This window comes from Eschrichtius robustus, chromosome 2, assembly GCF_028021215.1.
Source record: "Eschrichtius robustus isolate mEscRob2 chromosome 2, mEscRob2.pri, whole genome shotgun sequence".
Taxonomy (NCBI): domain Eukaryota; kingdom Metazoa; phylum Chordata; class Mammalia; order Artiodactyla; family Eschrichtiidae; genus Eschrichtius; species Eschrichtius robustus.
Window position 1 is genome coordinate 130,230,427 of NC_090825.1, and position 20,547 is coordinate 130,250,973.

At 37.0% G+C, this 20,547-nt stretch overlaps 1 protein-coding gene across 4 annotated transcripts in view; it reads right to left on the reverse strand.

The window, feature by feature from the left end:
* Positions 1 to 2,873: 2,873 nt before the first annotated feature.
* The window catches only part of FAM114A2 (family with sequence similarity 114 member A2), a 37,183-nt gene continuing 19,509 nt past the window's right edge, over positions 2,874 to 20,547 (reverse strand). For all 4 annotated transcript variants that reach the window (XM_068536256.1, XM_068536259.1, XM_068536258.1 and 1 more), the window contains exons 10-14: positions 19,138 to 19,260; positions 18,508 to 18,647; positions 15,424 to 15,496; positions 6,419 to 6,472; positions 2,874 to 4,161 (exon numbers count right to left, since the gene is read on the reverse strand). In XM_068536256.1, the coding sequence (XP_068392357.1) occupies positions 4,060 to 4,161; positions 6,419 to 6,472; positions 15,424 to 15,496; positions 18,508 to 18,647; positions 19,138 to 19,260 (492 nt within the window). In that variant the 3' untranslated portion in view covers positions 2,874 to 4,059. The remainder of the gene's footprint in view (positions 4,162 to 6,418; positions 6,473 to 15,423; positions 15,497 to 18,507; positions 18,648 to 19,137; positions 19,261 to 20,547) is intronic.

Here is a 20,547-nt window from a genome sequence, read left to right on the forward strand (position 1 = left end):
TCAGTTCTGACATAAACAGCTACAATTACTATGTAGACAATTCAGGCTTAAACAGGTTTGGCTGAAATTGCCGAGTCAGTGCACCAGTTACCCAACTGAGACTGGCTGGTAGAAACTCTGTGACAAACTACTCCCATTCCAACTTTAAAAACATGTTTTAGGGCTTCCCTGGTGGCGCAGTGGTTGAGAATCTGCCTGCCAACTCAGGGGACACGGGTTTGAGCCCTGGTCTGGGAAGATCCCACATGCCGCGGAGCGACTAGGCCCGTGAGCCACAATTGCTGAGGCTGCGCGTCTGGAGCCTGTGCTCCAGAACAAGAGAGGCCGTGATAGCGAGAGGCCTGTGCACCACGATGAAGAGTGGCCCCCACTTGCCGCAACTAGAGAAAGCCCTCGCACAGAAACGAAGACCCAACACAGCCATAAATAAATAAATAAATTAATTAATTAATTTAAAAAAAAACAAAAAACCATGTTTTAAAAAATTAAGCATACTGGTGCATGCACAGTTGTGATGGGGAAAATGACTTCGTCTTTAGAACTAGCTTAAGAGCATAGCAATGGCCCGTGTGCACAGAAGGAAACAAATGTGGGGCTGACAAGAAGACACAGATGATGATTCAATTCCATTTGTAGTCTCTGTATCTGCCCCTTACAAGAGTAGGCCAGTCAGAAACTTAGATGTCTAGAAAATTCAACATTCATGTGTGAGGGTGAAGTGATCAGTCACTGCAGCCTTCCTTTACCTTTAGCCTAAAGGACATGTTAGTTCAGACAATATTCTGATTTATAAAAAAACTTCCCTGAAGAGTTGATTGGGGAAGTGATAGTTAGTTAGACATGAAGGGACTTTAGGATTTGGCCAGATGATGTAATGACAAGAAAGGATGTAATAACAAGGGTCACAAGTAAAACAGGGAGGAACGAGTGACTGGTTGGTGCGTGAGGAACAGCAGGTTGTGGTTGAAAAGTGACACTAATGGGCGAGTTTTCAAAATTCTCCTCATGTATTAGCCAGAGAACTTGATGACACATTAATTAAGAGGTTTGTTATTTTTAGAACTTCATTTCTCAAATGCTTCATTCTAAATCATTTAAGAAAACGAGCTTCACATTGTAAAGACATAATAAGCGATTTCAACCTTTGACATTTATGAAGAAATATCATGCTTACTGAGAGCCCACTGTGGGTACAATTTTATTCTGGGTTTTTCCAACCTGAAGAGTATATTCGCCTTTAAATTCAGAAAACATCTAAAAGTATAGAAAAATGTCTATTTCTCAACTGATGACATCAATAGCAACTACTTATAAAACATCTCTCCCTGAAATAGGTCTTTATATAAAAACAAATTCAAAAGAGAGGGTCCTCATTCAAGCAGAGGAACCCACAAAATCTTGTTTCCTGATTGTAGGACTGGAAAATTTACATTTGCACACATCAGCCCTGATTTCAGATTTGTGGTAATGCCACCGATATGAATTACAAATTCACATTTCAGAGACCTGTCAATCTAGGCGTCTATACCTTACAAAAAAAAAAAAGAACAACCTATCAAAATCAAGTAAGGAAAAAGTAGCTTGTCCTTAACATGTTTCCAAGGTACTGTATAAAGGAAAAAAGAACAAGAATTAGTTCATGGAAATTTCTATTTCTTTTAGATCAAATTAATAAAGTCTCCTTTAATCATAGCCTTTAAAGATCCCAATAGTAGGAAGAGAAACATTTAATCCAGTAATAACTGAACATTTAACCTATCAAGGTGTTAAGTGAATTGGGAAGGGGAGGTAGCACATACTATGACACAGCAGTAAATCTTAGGTACCAAAAAATTTAAAGGAAGTAGCACCAAAAGAGTAGGTATCTTCAAGAAACTACATCATGTACTCACCCCAAATGGAATAATGAAGCATGCACCATCCAAAAACCATCACCATAATCCAACAGGTTCCAATGAGTCCCCTGAATCTACCTATTCCACCTATCAATGAACGTTTATGCTCTTATTTCCCTAACTCTACTGAATCAAGGAACTTTCATTCTTTTTCATTATATTCTAGGTGAAAGGTAGGCAACTGTTACTCAGAATTCATTGGTCCTTTCATCATTTCATTGGTGGTCTCCTAAATCCACTAAAACACATGTGGGTGGGTGGGCAAAGCTGATGAGAGGGATGAGAGAGAAAGAAGGGGCAGTGACTCACATTGGCCTTTTGTAAGGTCTAATCTAAAACAGGTGAAACTGAGGGCTGCAATCTGGACAGGCATAAAAAGTCACCGTTCTTTCCCCCACATCTATACCCCTCTTCTTAAAAGAAAAACCTTAGATGTGTTTCCAGATCAAAGAGTAAAAACTGCAAACTGCCCTTATATAAGAATCTGAACAGGTAGTAGGTAGTGTGGCCAGTTTCTAAACCTTGCTCAAGAAATACCACCCTCAGGGATCCAGGTTCAGACACAGCAACTGGGCCTGAGGCACAAATTGGGGCTGGGGACACCTGCTTTACTTACCACAACACACTGCTTTTCTGAAATTACAGAATTACTCACTTTGGGAAGGGTTAAATGTTTCTATAAAAAGAAATATTCAAAAACTTTTCTCATCATGTTAGAACAGAATATAAGCAGAGTAACATTTTAGGGATGTTGGTGTTTCTTTTTAGTCCAAATCTACTTATTTTCTTCTTGCTAACAAACTGCCCCCTACCCCAAATAAGGTGATCACATAGAAATAGTCTTGATATCAACCTGTTATAGGTTCGCTTTGCTATTTCTGTGGTCTGAGAAGATATCAGGGCTCACATTTGCAAAAGTAAATAAAAGGATCAACTGACACGATTATTATATTTTATTTAAAGGTAAGATAAGGGGCAGAGCTCACAAAAGTTACCTGAATCATTAAAAACCACAAAGTTGGAGAACTTTTTTTTAAAAGAGTGGATACCAAAATAGCTTTTAGGAAGAAGATAACCTATAAGTCTTTTAAATTGTTGAGGAAAGCAAAAGAAGGCTTAAGATATGAAAGATAAAAGTTATATTTATAAACATGCTAAAGAATACATTAAAAGAAACAAAAAAGAATGAGGAAGAATAAACTGTCTTAATCCTGTTATACACGAACATCGTTTCTATGGGACTCTACAGTCCACTTCAACAATATTCAAACAACAAAATCCTCATCACTGAAAGAGCTTCAACACTCCTTTGGAGTTGGCTATTACAGAATTTATCCTGCATATAGGGTATGCATGAAAAACATCCTGGAGACTCAGAATATCTGCAAACATGAAACTGTTTCTCTAAATTGCACTTATTGGTCTTGAATCCCATAAAGGGGGGTCAACTACAACTTGAAGCTTGTCATCTTGCGGTGGGAAAGCAATTTGAAGCCAAAGGGAACTTTGCTACAGTTCATTCATGTGGCTCTAAGTATATTCTATAAGCTTCTCCTCAATGCCAAATATCTACTGAGAATTAAAGAGGAGATGAAACTTTCTAACCAATTCCAAGAATTCATGTAATAAAGGGTAATCATTACAGAGTTTATATATACTCAGTTTTCTTAAAGCCATAGATTTTATTATAGAGAGGAGAAAGAAAATGGCATTAATAGATCAAGCACATGAATTCCAGAATACTGAATTCCTTTTCCTCTTGCTTAACAACCAATTACATCCATGGACTGCAAAATTACAGCCATTGCAAAATTTTTAGTGTTTTGCATCTTGTCAAAGAAAGACCAATATTTTTGCCTGAGTGTCCCCTTAACCTTATGAGCTATTATTTTTTAACTTTCTATAAAATTTCTTTTCAAATAATTTATTAATTATAACAACTGGGAAGAGCAGTGTGAGGACCTGAATACTTCAGCCAAGCAGTGAAGGCAACAAACTTCCTTAAACCTGCTCTCCTGCCTGGATTTTTATATACTAAAATAACCTTTCTCCCTCTTTTCTCCAGGGGTACCCAGAAGACAGTGGCATTTCTTGGCCATCACAAGTCTCAGGTAGAATCTTCTCTGTTCTTCAGTGTTCTGACAAAGGCCTCTGGACCTGTAGCTCATGCCTCTGGTAATTCAGTCTTGTTCTCAATAAGAGAGATCTCCAGCACAGGTAAAAGTAGCTGAAAGGCATCCTGAATGTAGGAAGCACTGTTTGATGCCTATAAGGATAAGGATTGAAAAATAAGAAAAAGAAAATATTGCAGTCACTTAAAAGAGAAAATATATTATAAGACAACAAAAAAACAAATTAATTTTTACAATCTAACTGAATCTGTAGCCTGGCAAATAAGAACACAGACTTAACCATTTCACTAAACTTAAAGGGGAAAGAATGAGCTAGCTCTTAAAACGATATGACAGCACCAAAAAAGAATGTCACCATTTTTGTCCAACTTGCCCATTAGAATGATAGCCATTCTTTGGCATCTTGCTCAAATTCGGCATTCAAAGCTTATTTATTCCTTGATTGAATGGGTAGATCCTGTCACAGCATTTTAGTCAATTACTCAAAGAGGATTTCAGAAGGCTATGAATCCTACATCAATAGATTTCTAGTCCATTGTGATTGTTCTTCTTCCATGGACCCAACATAATCAGTGAACATGCGACAGGTGCTCACAAAGATAAACAAGGAATACTGCTTCTAAAGATGATAAATTACAGATATGTTTCTGTCTACTACAAGAGACATATGAAAAACTTGGAATCATTATGCTCAGAGTTGGCCAGACTTCATTTATATCTGACAAGTTCTGACTTTCCAGAAGAATAAGAGTTCATTACATTAAAATAAAAATGTATAATTTCAAGGACAAGAGTGTTTCAAATCTGGAAGCAAGAACAACCAACTCAGAATAGCAAAAGGGTATCCATATCAAGTGAGTTTACCTTTTTTTGATTTGTCAATGGCAAGAACCCCTATTTAAACTTCAGTGTGACGTTTGATACCAAATTTTGCAGCCAAAAGAGACCTCACAGCACATCTAGTTAAATCTCTTATTTTGTATATAAAGATAACAAGATTGTCAAGAAGGTAAAGACCTGGTCCATGGTCATAGTGCAAATCAGGGGAGGCCTAGGACAGGACTGGGCTCCTGGTTTGCAAACTTCTTTCACCTCTACCACTCTGCCATCTACTAAATCATAAACTTATTTTTTTTTAATTGCTTAAGTGATCAGAATAATTTCCCTGACTATTAACGGAAACTATGCAGTTAAGGAATGAAAGGCATTTCTTCGTCGGTAATTTTAAAAGAATCTAAAACTAAAGAAGTAACACTCTAGTGGCAAAAATATTTTTTTCAATTCATATTTAAAACCTAACTGATTATCGAATATATTTTCTCCCCTCAGACTTAGATAAATATGTTTTAAACAAATCATCAAACATCTAAATTTTTGCACAATTAATTTACAAGATAGAGGTTTTTTTTTTGATCTTTCACTTTTTCTGCCTTCTGTGGTTTTCTCTTTTTTTTAATATAAATTTATTTATTTATTTTTGGCTGCGTTGGGTCTTCATTGCTGTACGCGGGCTTTCTCTAGTTGCGGCGAGCAGGGGCTACTCTTCATTGTGGTGTGCGGGCTTCTCATTGCGGTGGCTTTTCTTGTTGTGGAACATGGGCTCTAGGCATCCAGGTTTCAGTAGTTGTGGCACACAGGCTCAGTAGTTGTGGCTCATGGGCTCTAGAGCACAGCTCAGTAATTGTGGCACACGGGCTTAGCTGCTCTGCTTCCCGGACCAGGGCTTGAACCCATGTCCCCTGCATTGGACCAGGGCTCAGACCTGTGTCCCCTGCATTGGCAGGTGGATTCGTAACCAATGCGCCACCAAGGAAGTCCCAAGATAGAGTTCTTAAATCATGGAATCCAGAAAGCATCATACATGGCAGCAATATAATCCGCCCATGGACTTAAACCACCTACTTTCTTAAATCTAATGAACTGACATGGATTACGTAAACACAGGTAGCTTTTTGACATAATAAAGCAAATTTCTGGGCAAGGAAATGACAAAATGTTTTGTTTTCTTTTGTTTTGTTTTGTAACTAATCTCCTCTGCATAAACCTTAGTCCTTTAAGGAGCAGTGCTAGCCTATTTGTAATTTTCAGCACATCATGTTTACTAGCTAGTCTCCAGAAGATGTTTCATTAGTGAGAATTGTCCATTAATTACAAAGGGGTAGTACTAAGTAATGACAGCCTACTGCTTCTTCCTCTGCACTTTACCTGGCACCTTCATCTTTATGGTTTGTAATTAATGAACAGGAAATATGATAAAATATACACCATTTTGGTCATATCTGCATCAACACGGCTAAACTAGTGAAAAAACCAAAAAATAAAAACTTAAGGAGTTATTAATACATAATGAGCTAGAAGTTAGAGACTTAAAAAACAATTAGTACTACTAACCTCTAGAAATACTGCAGTGATTAATGGATTAAGGACATCTGCCTTTTCCTTGACCTAGAACAAAGGATAATGTGTTAAGTGAGCATAGCACATTAAAAAAACAATAGGTAAAGTATGATGATGGGTTCAAGATGGCAGAGTAGAAGGACATGCTCTCACTCCCCCTTGCGAGAGCACCGGAATCACAACTAACTGCTGAACAATCATCGACAGGAAGACACTGGAACTCATCAAAACAGATACCCCACATCCAAAAACAAAGGAGAAGCCACAATGAGAGAGTAGGAGGGGCACAATCACAATAAAATCAAATCCCATAACTGCTGGGTGGGTGACTCACAAACTGGAGAACACTTATACCACAAAAGCCCACCCACTGGAGTGAAGGTTCTGAGCCCCATGTCAGGCTTCCCAACCTGGGAGTCCAGCAACGGGAAGAGGAATTCCTAGAGAATCAGACTTTGAAGGCTAGTGGGATTTGATTGCAGGACTTCGACAGGACTGGGGGAAACAGAGACTCCACTCTTGAAGGGTAGACACAAAGTAGTGTGCGCATTGGGACCCAGGGGAAGGAGCAGTGACCCCATAGGAGACTGAACCAGACCTACCCGCTAGTGTTGGAGGGTCTCCTGCAGAGACGGGGGTGGCTGTGTCTCACCGTGAGGACAAAGACACTGGCAGCAGAAGTTCTGGGAAGTACTCCTTGGCGTGAGCCCTCCCAGAGCCCGCCATTAGCCCCATCAAAGAGCCCGGGTAGGCTCCAGTGTTGGGTCGCCGCAGGCTAAACAACCAACAGGGAGGGAACCCAGCCCCACCCATCAGCAGACAAGCATATTAAAGTTTTACTGAGCTCTGCCCACCAGAGCAACAGCCAGCTCTACCCACCACCAGTCCCTCCCGTCAAGAAACTTGCACAAGCCTCTTAGATAGCCTCATCCACCAGAGGGCAGACAGCAAAAGCAAGAATAATTACCATCCTGCAGCCTGTGGAACAAAAACCACATTCACAGAAAGATAGACAAGATGAAAAGTCAGAGGGCTATGTACCAGATGAAGGAACAAGATAAAACCCCAGAAAAACAACTAAATGAAGTGGAGATAGGCACCCTTCCCGAAAAAGAATTCAGAATAATGATAGTGAAGATGATCCAGGACCTTGGAAAAAGAATGGAGGCAAAGATAGGGAAGATGTAAGAAATGTTTAACAAAGACCTAGAAGAATTAAAGAACAAACAAACAGAGGTGAACAATATAATAACTGAAATGAAAAATACACTAGAAGGAGTCAATAGCAGAATAACTGAGGCAGAAGAACGAATAAGTGACCTGGAAGACGGAATGGTGGAATTCACTGCTGCGGAACAGAATAAAGAAAAAAGAATGAAAAGAAATGAGGACAGCCTAAGAGACCTCTGGGACAACATTAAAAGCAACAACACTCACATTATAGGGGTCCCAGAAGGAGAAGAGAGAGAGAAAGGACCCAAAAAAATATTTGAAGAGATTATAGTCAAAAACTTCCCTAACATGGGAAAGGAAATAGCCACCCAAGTCCAGGAAGCGCAGAGAGTCCCATACAGGATAAATCCAAGGAGAAACACGCCGAGACACATAGTAATCAAATGGGCAAAAAATAAAGACAAAGAAAAATTACTGAAAGCGGCAAGGGAAAAATGAAAAATAGCATACAAGGGAACTCCCATAAGGTTAACAGCTAATTTCTCAGCAGAAACTCTACAAGCCAGAAGGGAGTGGCATGATATACTTAAAGTGATGAAAGGGAAGAACCTACAACCAAGATTACTCTACCTGTCAAGGATCTCATTCAGATTTGATGGAGAAATCAAAAGCTTTACAGACAAGCAAAAGCTAAGAGAATTCAGCACCACCAAACCAGCTCTACAACAAATGCTAAAGGAACTTCTCTAAGTGGGAAACACAAGAGAAGAAAAGGACCTACAAAAACAAACCCAAAACAATTAAGAAATGGTAATAGGAACATACATATCGATAATTACCTTAAATGTGTGAATGGATTAAATGCTCCAAACAAAAGACACAGGCTGGCTGAATGGATACAAAAACAAGACCCATATATATGCTGTCTACAAGAGACCCACTTCAGACCTAGGGACACATACACACTGAAAGTGAGGGGATGGAAAAAGATATTCCATGCAAATGGAAATCAAAAGAAAGCTGGAGTAGCGATACTCATATTAGATAAAATAGACTTTAAAATAAAGAATGTTACAAGAGACAAGGAAGGACACTACATAATGATCAAGGGATCAATCCAAGAAGAAGACATAACAATTATAAATACATATGCACCAAACATAGGAGCACCTCAATACATAAGGCAACTTCTAACAGCTATAAAAGAGGAAATCGACAGTAACACAGTAATAGTGGGGGACTTTAACACCTCACTTACACCAATGGACAGATCATCCAAGCAGAAAATTAATAAGGAAACACAAGCTTTAAATGATACAAGAGACCAAATAGATTTAATTGATATTTATAGGACATTCATTCCTAAAACAGCAGATTACATTTCTCAAGTGTGCATGGAACATTCTCCAGGATAGATCACATCTTGGGTCACAAATCAAGCCTCAGTAAATTTAAGAAAATTGAAATCATATCAAGCATCTTTTCTGACCACAACGCTATAAGATTAGAAATGAATTACAGGGAAAAAAACGTAAAAAACACAAACACATGGAGGCTGAACAATACGTTACTAAATAACCAAGAGATCACTGAAGAAATCAGAGGAAATCAAAAAACACCTAGAGACAAATGACAATGAAAACACGACAATCCAAAATCTATGGGATGCAGCAAAAGTAGTTCTAAGAGGGAAGTTTATAGCAATACAAGCCTACCTCAAGAAACAAGAAAAATCTCAAGTAAACAATCTAACCTTACACCTAAAGGAACTAGAGAAAGAAGAACAAACAAAACCCAAAGTTAGCAGAAGGAAAGAAATCATAAAGATCAGAGCAGAAATAAATGAAATAGAAACAAAGAAAACAATAGCAAAGATCAATAAAACTAAAAGTTGGTTCTTTGAGAAGATAAACAAAATTGATAAACAATAGCCAGACTCATCAAGAAAAAGAGGGAGAGGACTCAAATCAATAAACTTAGAAATGACAAAGGAGAAGTTACAACAGACACCGCACAAATACAAAGCATCCTAAGAGACTACTACGAGCAACTTTATGCCAATAAAATGGACAACCTGGAAGAAATGGACAAATTCTTAGAAAGGTATAACCTTCCAAGACTGAACCAGGAGGAAACAGAAAATATGAACAGACCAATCACAAGTAATGAAATTGAAACTGTGATTAAAAATCTTCCAACAAACAAAAGTCCAGGACCAGATGGCTTCACAGGTGAATTCTATCAAACATTTAGAGAAGAGCTAACACCCATCCTTCTCAAACTCTTCCAAAAAATTGCAGAGGAAGGAACACTCCCAAACTCATTCTATGAGGCCACCATCACCCTGATACCAAAACCAGACAAAAATACTACAAAAAAAGAAAATTATAGACCAATATCACTCATGAATATAGATGCAAAAATCCTCAACAAAATAGTAGCAAACAGAATCCAACAACACATTAAAAAGATCATACACCATGATCAAGTGGGATTTATCCCAGGGATGCAAGGATTCTTCAATATATGCAAATCGATCAGTGCAATACACTATATTAACAAACTGAAGAATAAAAACCATATGATCATCTCAATAGATGCAGAAAAAGCTTTTCACAAAATTCAACACCCATATATGACAAAAACTCTCCAGAAAGTGGGCATAGGGGAAACTACCTCAACATAATAAAGGCCATATACGACAAACCCACAGCAAACATCATTCTCAATGGTGAAAAACTGAAAGCATTTCCTCTAAGATCAGGAATAAGACAAGGATGTCCACTCTCACCACTATTATTCAACATCGTTTTGGAAGTCCTAGCCATGGCAATCAGAGAAGAAAAAGAAATAAAAGGAATACAAATTGGAAAAGAAGAAGTAAAACTGTCACTGTTTGCAGATGACGTGATACTATACATAGAGAATCCTAAACATGCCACCAGAAAACTACTAGAGCTAATCAATCATTTTGGTAAAGTTGCAGGATACAAAATTAATGCACAGAAATCTTTTACATTTCTATACACTAATTATGAAAAATCTGAAAGAAAATTAAGGAAACACTCCCATATACCACTGCAACAAAAAGAATAAAATACCTAGGAATAAACCTACCTAGGGAGACAAAAGACCTGTTTGCAGAAAACTATAAGACACTGATGAAAGAAATTAAACATGATACAAAGAGATGGAGAGGTATACCATGTTCTTGGACTGGAAGAATCAACATTGTGAAAATGACTATACTACCCAAAGCAATCTTCAGATTCAATTAATCCCTACCAAATTACCAATGGCATTTTTTACAGAACTAGAACAAAAAATCTTATAATTTGTATGGAGACACAAAAGACCCCAAATAGCCAAAGCAGTCTTGAGGGAAAAAAATCGGAGCTGGGGGAATCAGGCTCCCTGACCTCAGACTCTACTACAAAGCTACAGTAATCAAGACAATATGGTACTGGCACAGAAACAGAAATATAGATCAATGGAACAGGATAGAAAGCCCAGAGATAAACCCACGCACCTATGGTCAACTAATCTATGACAAAGGAGGCAAGGATATACAATGGAGAAGACAGTCTCTTCAATAAGTGGTGGTGGGAAAACTGAACAGCTACATGTAAAAGAATGAAATTAGAACACTCCTTAACACCATACACAAAAATAAACTCAAAATGGATTAGAGACCTAAATGTAAGACCTGACACTATAAAACTCTTAGAGGAAAACATAGGAAGAACAAATCTTTGACATAAATCACAGCAAGATCCTTTTTGATCCACCTCCTAGAGTAATGGAAATGAAAACAAAAATAAACAAATGGGACCTAAAGAAACTTAAAAGCTTTGCAAAGAAAACTACAAACAAGACGAAAAGACAAACCTCAGAATGGGAGAAAATATTTGCAAATGAATCAACTGACAAAGGATTAATCTCCAAAATATATAAACAGCTCATGTAGGTCAATATTAAAAAAAAAAACCCAATCCAAAAATGGGCAGAAGACCTAAATGGACATTTCTCCAAAGAAGACATACAGATGGTGAAGAAGCACATGAAAAGCTGCTCAATATCACTGATTATTAGAGAAATGCAAATCAAAACTACAATGACGTATCACCTCACACCAGTTAGAATGGGCATCATCAGAAAATCTACAAACTACAAATGCTGGAGAGGGTGTGGAGAAAAGGGAACCCTCTTGCACTGTTGGTGGGAATGTAAATTGATATAGCCACTATGCAGAACGGTATGGAGGTTCCTTAAAAAACTAAAAATAGAATTACCATATGACCCAGCAATCCCACTACTGGGCATATACCCAGGATAACCATAATTCAGAAAGAGTCATGCACCCCAATGTTCATTGCAGCACTATTAACAATAGCCAGGTCATGGAAGCAACCTAAATGCCCATTGACAGACGAATGGATAAAGAAGATGTGGTATATATATATACAATGGAATATTAGCCATAAAAAGGAACGAAATTGGGTCATTTGTAGAGACGTGGATGAATCTAGAGACTGTCATACAGAGTGAAGTAAGTCAGAAAGAGAAAAACAAATATCGTATATTAACGCATATATGTGGAACCTAGAAAAATGGTACAGATGAACCGGTTTGTAGGGCAGAAATTGAGACACAGATGTAGAGAACAAATGCATGGACACCAAGGGGGGAAAGTGGCAGTGGGGGGGTGGTGGTGTGATGAACTGGGAGATTGGGATTGACATATATACACTAATATGTATAAAATGGATAACTAATAAGAACCTGCTGTATAAAAAAATAAGTTAAACAGAATCCAAAAATTCAAAAAAATATAAAGTATGATCCCACTTTGAAACACACCCACACACACCCAAATATAAATATAAGCATAGACAAAGTCTGGATCAGACTCAGGAAGGGCTTTAAATTTCCTTCTTTATTTCCTTCTATCCAAATTGACAGTGTATGCCTTTGTAGTTTTTACTGACTTTAAAAAGTATATTTATTTTGGAAGGGAGATAGAAATGGTATATTTGACCACAAAAACTTTAGAAAAATTTTAAAACAAAATATACAGATATGAAACATGCGCTGAAAATACTCAACTGGTTTTTAAGATGGGCTGTTTGGAAAATGTGGAAACAAATAATGCAAATTTAATAGTCGCATGTGTTAGCACCTTAGAGTTGACTTGCTGGGTTAAAGTATCTTTATGAAACACATGGAAAACTTTAGCCTCCGAAGATTAACTTCAGGAAACCCAGAAGCTCTTTTAAAGAAAATACTAAGAGGAAAAGAGAAGCTATATCATAGAATTATCCCTTATAGGAATAATCTAAACTCAAAGTGAGAAGAATTAATTTGGGCCATGCTCTTAACTAAAATAAATTTAAGGGCCCAGAGTAATTTTGCTGCCACACTGACCCTTACACACTTAACTATGAGCTGATTTTTTTTAATTGAGGTATAATTGACATACAACACTATACTAATTGCATATGTACAACCTTATGATCGTTATCTGCATACATGGCAAAATGATGATAATAAGACTAGTCAACATCCATCACTATACAGAGTGAAATAATTTTTTTTCTCATGATGACAACTTTTAAGATCTACTCTCTTAGCAACTTTCAAATATGCAATACAGTATTATTAACTATAGGCATCATGCCGTACATGACATCCCCAATGCTGTACATGCTGTACATTATTTATTTTATAACTGGAAGTTTGTACCTTTTGATCCCCTTCACCCATTTCACCCAGCCCCCACCCTTTGCCTCTGGCAACCACCTATCTGTTCTCTGTATGTATGAGTTTCGTGTACTACAAAGTGATTTTTATTTGTCCATTTAAAATGCCCTTGATTTTATGCCAATTCATGATTACTGATGTCTGAATCGTCTTCCATAGTTCACACACCTTCAGTAAACTTTTACAATTCCTTAAAACAAAACAAAAAAACTTTAGCTTTAATCACAACTCTCCTACTGGCTGGCAACTGCAAAATATGAGAGTTGCCATAGTCTAAGTAAGGCGCTGCCCCTTAAAACTAGAATCCAACTTTGGGATTTTTATCTTATCAAGGTCTACATTCTCAGTACAGGTCTCAAGAGAGAGCAGCACAAAATATACTGAAGACTGTATAAAAAAGAACAACAATGAGTTGCAAAATTCAGTTAGACATAGACAAACTGATCCTAAAATCCATATGGAAATGCATAGGGCCCCAAATAGACAAAAAAATCTTGAAAAAGAAGAACAAAGTTGGAAGACTTACACTTCTTGATTTCAAAACTTACTACAAAGCTACAGAAATCAAGACAGTATGGCACTGGCATAGGATACACACAGATCAATGGAACTGAAATAAGAGCCCAGAAACAAATCCCTATGACTATGGTCCATTGATTTTAGACAAAAAGGGCCAAGACAATTCAAAAAGGGGAAACTTTTCAACAAATGGTGCTGGGACAACTGGATATCCACATGCAAAAAAAAAATGTTGGGCCCCTACCTCACACCAGACACAAAAATTAACTCAAAATATATAATAGACATAGAGAGCTGCAACATAAAACTCTTAGGAAAAAACATGAGTAAATCCTCATGATCTTGGGTGAGGCAATGATTCTTTAGATACAATACCAAAAGAACAAGTGATAAAAGAGAATATTGACAAGTTGGACTCTATCACTATTCACTATCAAGAAAGTGAAAGGACCGCCCATGGACTGGGAGAAAATATGTGTGTATCATATATCGAGTAAGGAACTTGTATCCAGAGAAAATAAAGAACTTCTATAACTCAATAATAAATAGTAAATAATAAAAAGACAAATAATTAAAATCAGAATAAATAATAAAATAAACAACCCAATTTATAAAATAGTAAAAAAAAGACAACCCAATTTAAAAATAGGCAAAGGACTGGAAAAGACATTTCTCTAAAGAAGACATACAAATGGCTAACAAGCACATGAAAAGATGCTCAACATCATTAGCCATCAGGGAAATACAAATAAAACCCATAATGAGATAACACTTCATACCTACTAGGTCTGGTAAAATTTTAAAAAACAAAAACAAAAACAAAAACACAAAAACAGACAATAGCAAGTGTCAACAAGGATGTGGAGAAACTGGAACCCTCATACATTGCTGGCAGGGATGTAAAATGGTGCAACTACTTTGGAAAACAGTCTGACAGTTCCTTAATGGTCCATATTACCCATATGACCCAGAAATTCCACTCCTAGCTATCCACCCAAGAGAAATAAAAACATACATGCATGCTCATAGTAACATTATTCATTACAACCAAAAAGAGTAAACAATCCAAATGTCTATCAACTGATGAATAGATAAATGTCGTATATATCCATACGATAGAATGTTATTAGGTAATAAAAGGAAATACTGATACAATGTGGATGAACGTCAAAAACATTATGCTAAGTGAAAGAAACCAGACACAAAATACCATAATAATATTGTATGATCCCATTTATATTAGATGTCCAGAATAGGCAAATCTACAGACAGAAAGTAGATTAGTGTTGCTTAAGGCTAGAAGAATGTGGAGGGGAAGAGAATGGTAAGTGACTGCCAGTGGTATGAGGTTTTCTGGGAGATGATGAAAACGATCTAAAATTAGATTTTGGTGACTGCTGCATGGCTCTGTAAATATATTAAAAACCATTGAAACGTACACTTAAATGGGCAAATTTTATGATATGTAAACTATACTTAATAAAGCTGTTCTAAAAACAAAACAAAACAAATCAGACATTAGCCCAATAAAAATCATGAATTCTTACCCCAGCAGTTGTTAGGCAGGTGGTGAACTCTTTAGACAGAGAGGACAACTCTTTACACAACACAACTGTCATCCTAGGAAAGAAGGGAAAAAAGGAGAGTTCTTTTTCTTTTCTCTTTTTCTTTCTTTTATTTTTTTCCTCTCTTTTTTTTCCATAAAGCTACTATCAGAAGAAAACAAATCACTCCTGGTACTAAATGTAAAAGAAGGCAGCTTTTAAAGCCACTAAACACGTCTAAATCAACTACATATTTGGGGACCCATGCTATAGGAAGAGAAGGTTCAGTCCTTAGAGAAATACTTTTCTACAAAATTCTCTAGAAAATACTATGCTTTCAAATTAAATCAAAGGAAATAACTAAGATACATTTTAAGGAGACAAGGTAGTACTTAAAAGATCCTACATTCCATTTAGAAATATAGTTAAATTAAATATTTATTCATTCATTCATTTGACAAATACTTACTGAAAGGCTTCTATGTACCAGGTACTTCTGAGCACTGGGGATATATTAGTAAACAAGCAAAGCACCAGTTTTCATGAATACTAACTTACTTGCTGATTAACAGGGATACTATAAATATAGAAAGAGATGGATGTTTGTATATCTTTATAGTTATATATGTATACATTTATACACACACAAAAGTATACATATATTTATATATATAATATGTACTAGATGGTGATATGAAAGCAAGTAAAGAATTCGAAAATGTAACAGGGAAATGCAAATCAAAGCCACATGAGGCAGCAACATGGATGGACCTAGAGATCATCATACTGAGTGAAGTAAGTCAGACACAGAATGACAAATATCATATAATATTGCTTATATGTGGAATCTTAAAAAAAAAGAGTATAAATGAACTTATTTACAAAACAGAAGTAGAGTCATGGAGGTAGAAAACACACTTATGGTTACCAGGGGATGTGGGGCGGGGGGGGGGGGCCGTGAGGGATAAATTGGGAGGTTGGGACTGACATATACACACTACTATATATAAAATAGATAACTAATAATAACCTGCTCTATAGCACAGGGAACTCTACTCAATACTCTGCGATAGCCTACATGGGAAAAGAATCTCCAAAAAAAAGAGTGGATGTATGTATATGTATAACTGATTTACTTTGCTGTACACCTGAAACTAGCACAACATTGTAAATCAACTATACACCAATAAAAATTTAAAAAACAAACAAAAAAACACACAATGAGATATCATCTCACACCTGTCAGAATGGCTATCAACAAAAAGAAGACGAATAACAAATGTTGGTGAGGATGTGGAAAAAAGGGAACCCTTGTACACTGTTGGTGGGAATGTAAATTGGTGCAGCCACTGTGGAAAGTAGTATGGAGGTTTCTCAAAAAACTAAAAATAGAACTACCATATGACCCAGGAATTCCACTCCTGGGTATATATCAAAAAAACAAAAACACTAATTCGAAAAGATACATGCGCTCCAATGTTCATAGCAGTATTATTCACAATCGCCAAGATATGGAAGTAACCTAAGTGTCCATCAACAGATGAATGGATAAAGAAGATGTGGTGTATATACACAATGGAATACTACTCAGCCATAAAAGAGAACGAAATTTTGCCATCTGCAGCAACATGGATGGACTTGGAGGGCATTTATGCTAAGTGAAATAAGTCAGACAGAGAAAGACAAATACTGTATGAAATCACTTATATGAGGAATGTAAAAAATACAACAAACCAGTGAGTATACCAAAAAAGAAGCAGACTCACAGATATGCAGAACAAACTAGTGGTTACCAGTGGGGAGAGGGAGGGAGGGGCAATATAGGGGTGGGGAAGTGGGAGGTACAAACTACTGGGTGTAAGACAAGCTCAAGGATGGGGAATATAGCCAATATTTTGTAATAACAACATAGGGAATATAACCAATATTTTGTAATAACTGTGAATGGAAGGTAACCTTCAAAAATTTTATGACTTTTTTTTATTAAAAAAAAAATTAAAAAATAAAACAAAATAAAAATCCTACCCTTGAGGAGGTTAAACTGATCAATGTAATAGTGAATTACAGTTAGAGAAAAAAAAAAAAGAATGAGAAAATGGTAGAAGATAGTATTAGATAGGGTGGTGAAAAAAGGACCCTCTAAGAAGTAAAGGAAATTCAGTGAAGGAAAGAGCCATGACTGGAAGAGCATTCCAAGCAGTGGAAACAGGTAGTTTTCCAAAGAATAGGCTGCTTTGGGATTGTGAATCCCTCATCCGAAGGATGTTTAAGACAAAACTAGGCCCCTTCTTATGGGATGTTGTAGAGGGGCAGTGAAACCGTAGGCAAAGAAATGGCCCAGAGAACATCAAGGGTCCCTTCCAAACCTAACACACTAGACACTCTCACTCATGTTTTTTTCTCCAATGAAAATTCTCATTATTTAATTAGGAGATTTATTTAGAAAACAGTAGGGGTTTTTCTCCTCCTGTGACTACCTACATTCTATCATTTTTCAAATTTTTGTTCAAAACCAGCAATATACTGGAAAAAAAGGGTTTGAAACTTAGACAGACCTGGGTTTAAATACCAGTCTGCACAACCTGGGCCTAATTTACTTAACTTCTCTTATGTTTGTGTTTCCTCATTTTTAAAGCTGGACTGATCATTTATCTTGAGGGTTGTTTTTAAAGATTAGAAATGATACACATAAATCCCTTAGCATGGTACCTGGCATATAATTAGCACTCAATAACCAACAACTGTTATTAAGAACTGAGGTTATTAGAACTATTTTCTGTTTTCACTTATGCAAAACTCTACTTCAATTAAGGTCAGTGATCTGAAAAAAAAAAAAACTAGTTTTCCGAGTATGAGTTGGTTAATAAAAAAAGGGCAGATTTATAATATAGATTTATGGCTCAATGAAAATAAACAACACCCTTGGCTACTTATTAACTAAAACCCAAAATGAACAAACCTCTAAGATGTGAATGGTACAATGTGAACAGCATCTTACTGTGAGGAAAGTTTCTAAAACTTTGGGAAAAAACTGAGAAAACTCTTTCAGCAAACTGTATCATTTAGAGGGATACTCATTACACTTACTGGGAAAGGGCTCTGCTCCTTTCTATGGCTGTTACTTCCTGCTTCCTGCCATGCAGAACCAGAGCCGCTGTTTTGTGAAACAGTTCAATTGAGCAGGCAGTCAATTCTGCTAGGCTCCGGATTGCAAATGCATGGATATCCTGGACGGAAAAACAAAACAAAGCATAACAAAACAGAGCATTGTTTTTTTTTTATACAAGAGGAAATGACACCACCCTGCTTCTCCCATACTGAAGTATACAATATCTTGAAAGCAACAGAGACTAACAGCTGCCCTTCAATAAACCTCCTCTTCTTCCATAGTAGTTATATAATTTTATAACTGGGCTCATAGCCATAAAAACAGAGGCTCCCCTGAAGTCAGGTGTGACCATGTGACTAAGTTTTAGCCAAAAGATTTGAATAAAAAGTGTCATGTACAGCTTCTGGGAACCTTCTCATGATGCCACATACATGCACCCTTTGTCTCTTTTTCTTCACTCCTTGCATCCTATAGTCTAGAACTAAGATGTTGCGATCTTGGATCACAAGGTAGAAATTATGGATAGCAGTACAACAAAATAGAAGGTGCTTAGGTCCCTAATTGTGATACCACATTGAAAAAAAAAAAGCCTTAGTTGTTTTCATTACCTCTATTGAATTGTTATTGACTTGCTCAATTTTTTCTGCTTCCAACTGTTTTTTTCCTTCTTCCTTCTCTTCTAATGGTTTGGCCAGAGATGTCCTGATCCATTCACAGGCTGTATTTCTTGCCTAAATAAGAAAAAGATTATAGTTGGCCCTCCATCTACACAGGTTCCACATCTTCGGATTCAACCAACCACGGATTGAAAATATTCGGAAAAAAAAAAAAAAAATTCAGAAAGTTCCAAAAAGCAAAACCTAAATTTGCCAAGTGCTGGCAACTTAAATAGCATTTACATTGTATGTACAACTATTTGCACAGCATTTACACTGTACTAGGTATTATAAGCAATCAAGAGATGATTTAACATATACCAGAGGATGTATGTAGGTTATAAACAAATACCACACCATTTTATATCAGGGACTTGAGCATCCCTCAATTTTGGTATCAGCAGGGGGCCCTGGAACCAGGATACCTCTGAGGATATCAAGGGATGACTGTACAGTCCATCAGCAATTTGATTCAGCTCACCAAGATTACTGTGCACCCACCAGGAACATTTTAGCATCATGGAAGTCAGTGTTCTTGTTTTCACCCAAACAAACATACCATCTAGCTTTTCAGTACTTAACTTACTAGATCTCCTTACAACACTTAACATTTGTGACCACACATTCCCTCTAATCCTTTGGCTTTTTTTAAACTGAGGTGTACCTTACACACAGTAAAGTGAACAAATCTTCAGAGCATGACAGGTTACATGTGTATATGCCTGTGTAACTGTTACCCAGGTCAGGATACAGAACTTTCCCATCACTCTAGGAAGTCCCCCATACCCCTTCTTAGTCCCGAATAGCAGCCTTGGCTCTCTACTTATCTCACCCTACCCCCTCCCCTCTCCATTGATCCTATTTCAGTAATTTTAACTATTCCCTACCTGCTGCTGACTCCTGAATCCTTATTTCCAGCACTAACTTCTGAAAACAACATATTCCAACTCTCTTCTGGACATACGCATCAGGATGTCCTATAGGCATCTGTCTCACATATAACATGTGCAAAATTTAAATTCATCATCTTTCTCTCCCTATCCCTAAGTTTTTCATCCTCTCTTATTCCCTTGAGCTTTAGAAGAACCACCATATACCAGTCATCCAAGCCAAAATACACGAGCCATCCTAGATTCTTCCTTTCCAATCACCAAGATAGTCTGATTTTACCGTACGTATTTCTCCACTTTACTCTTCCTCTCTATTACCACCACTTGAGTTCAAATCTACTCTATGGCAAGAGCACTCTGATTGGTCTCCCTGCTTCTGATATGGCTCCTCTTAAATCCATCTTCCATAATGGTACCAGTGATCTATCTAAGCCCACAGCTGATCACTCTGCTTTTCTTCAATGGCTCTCCA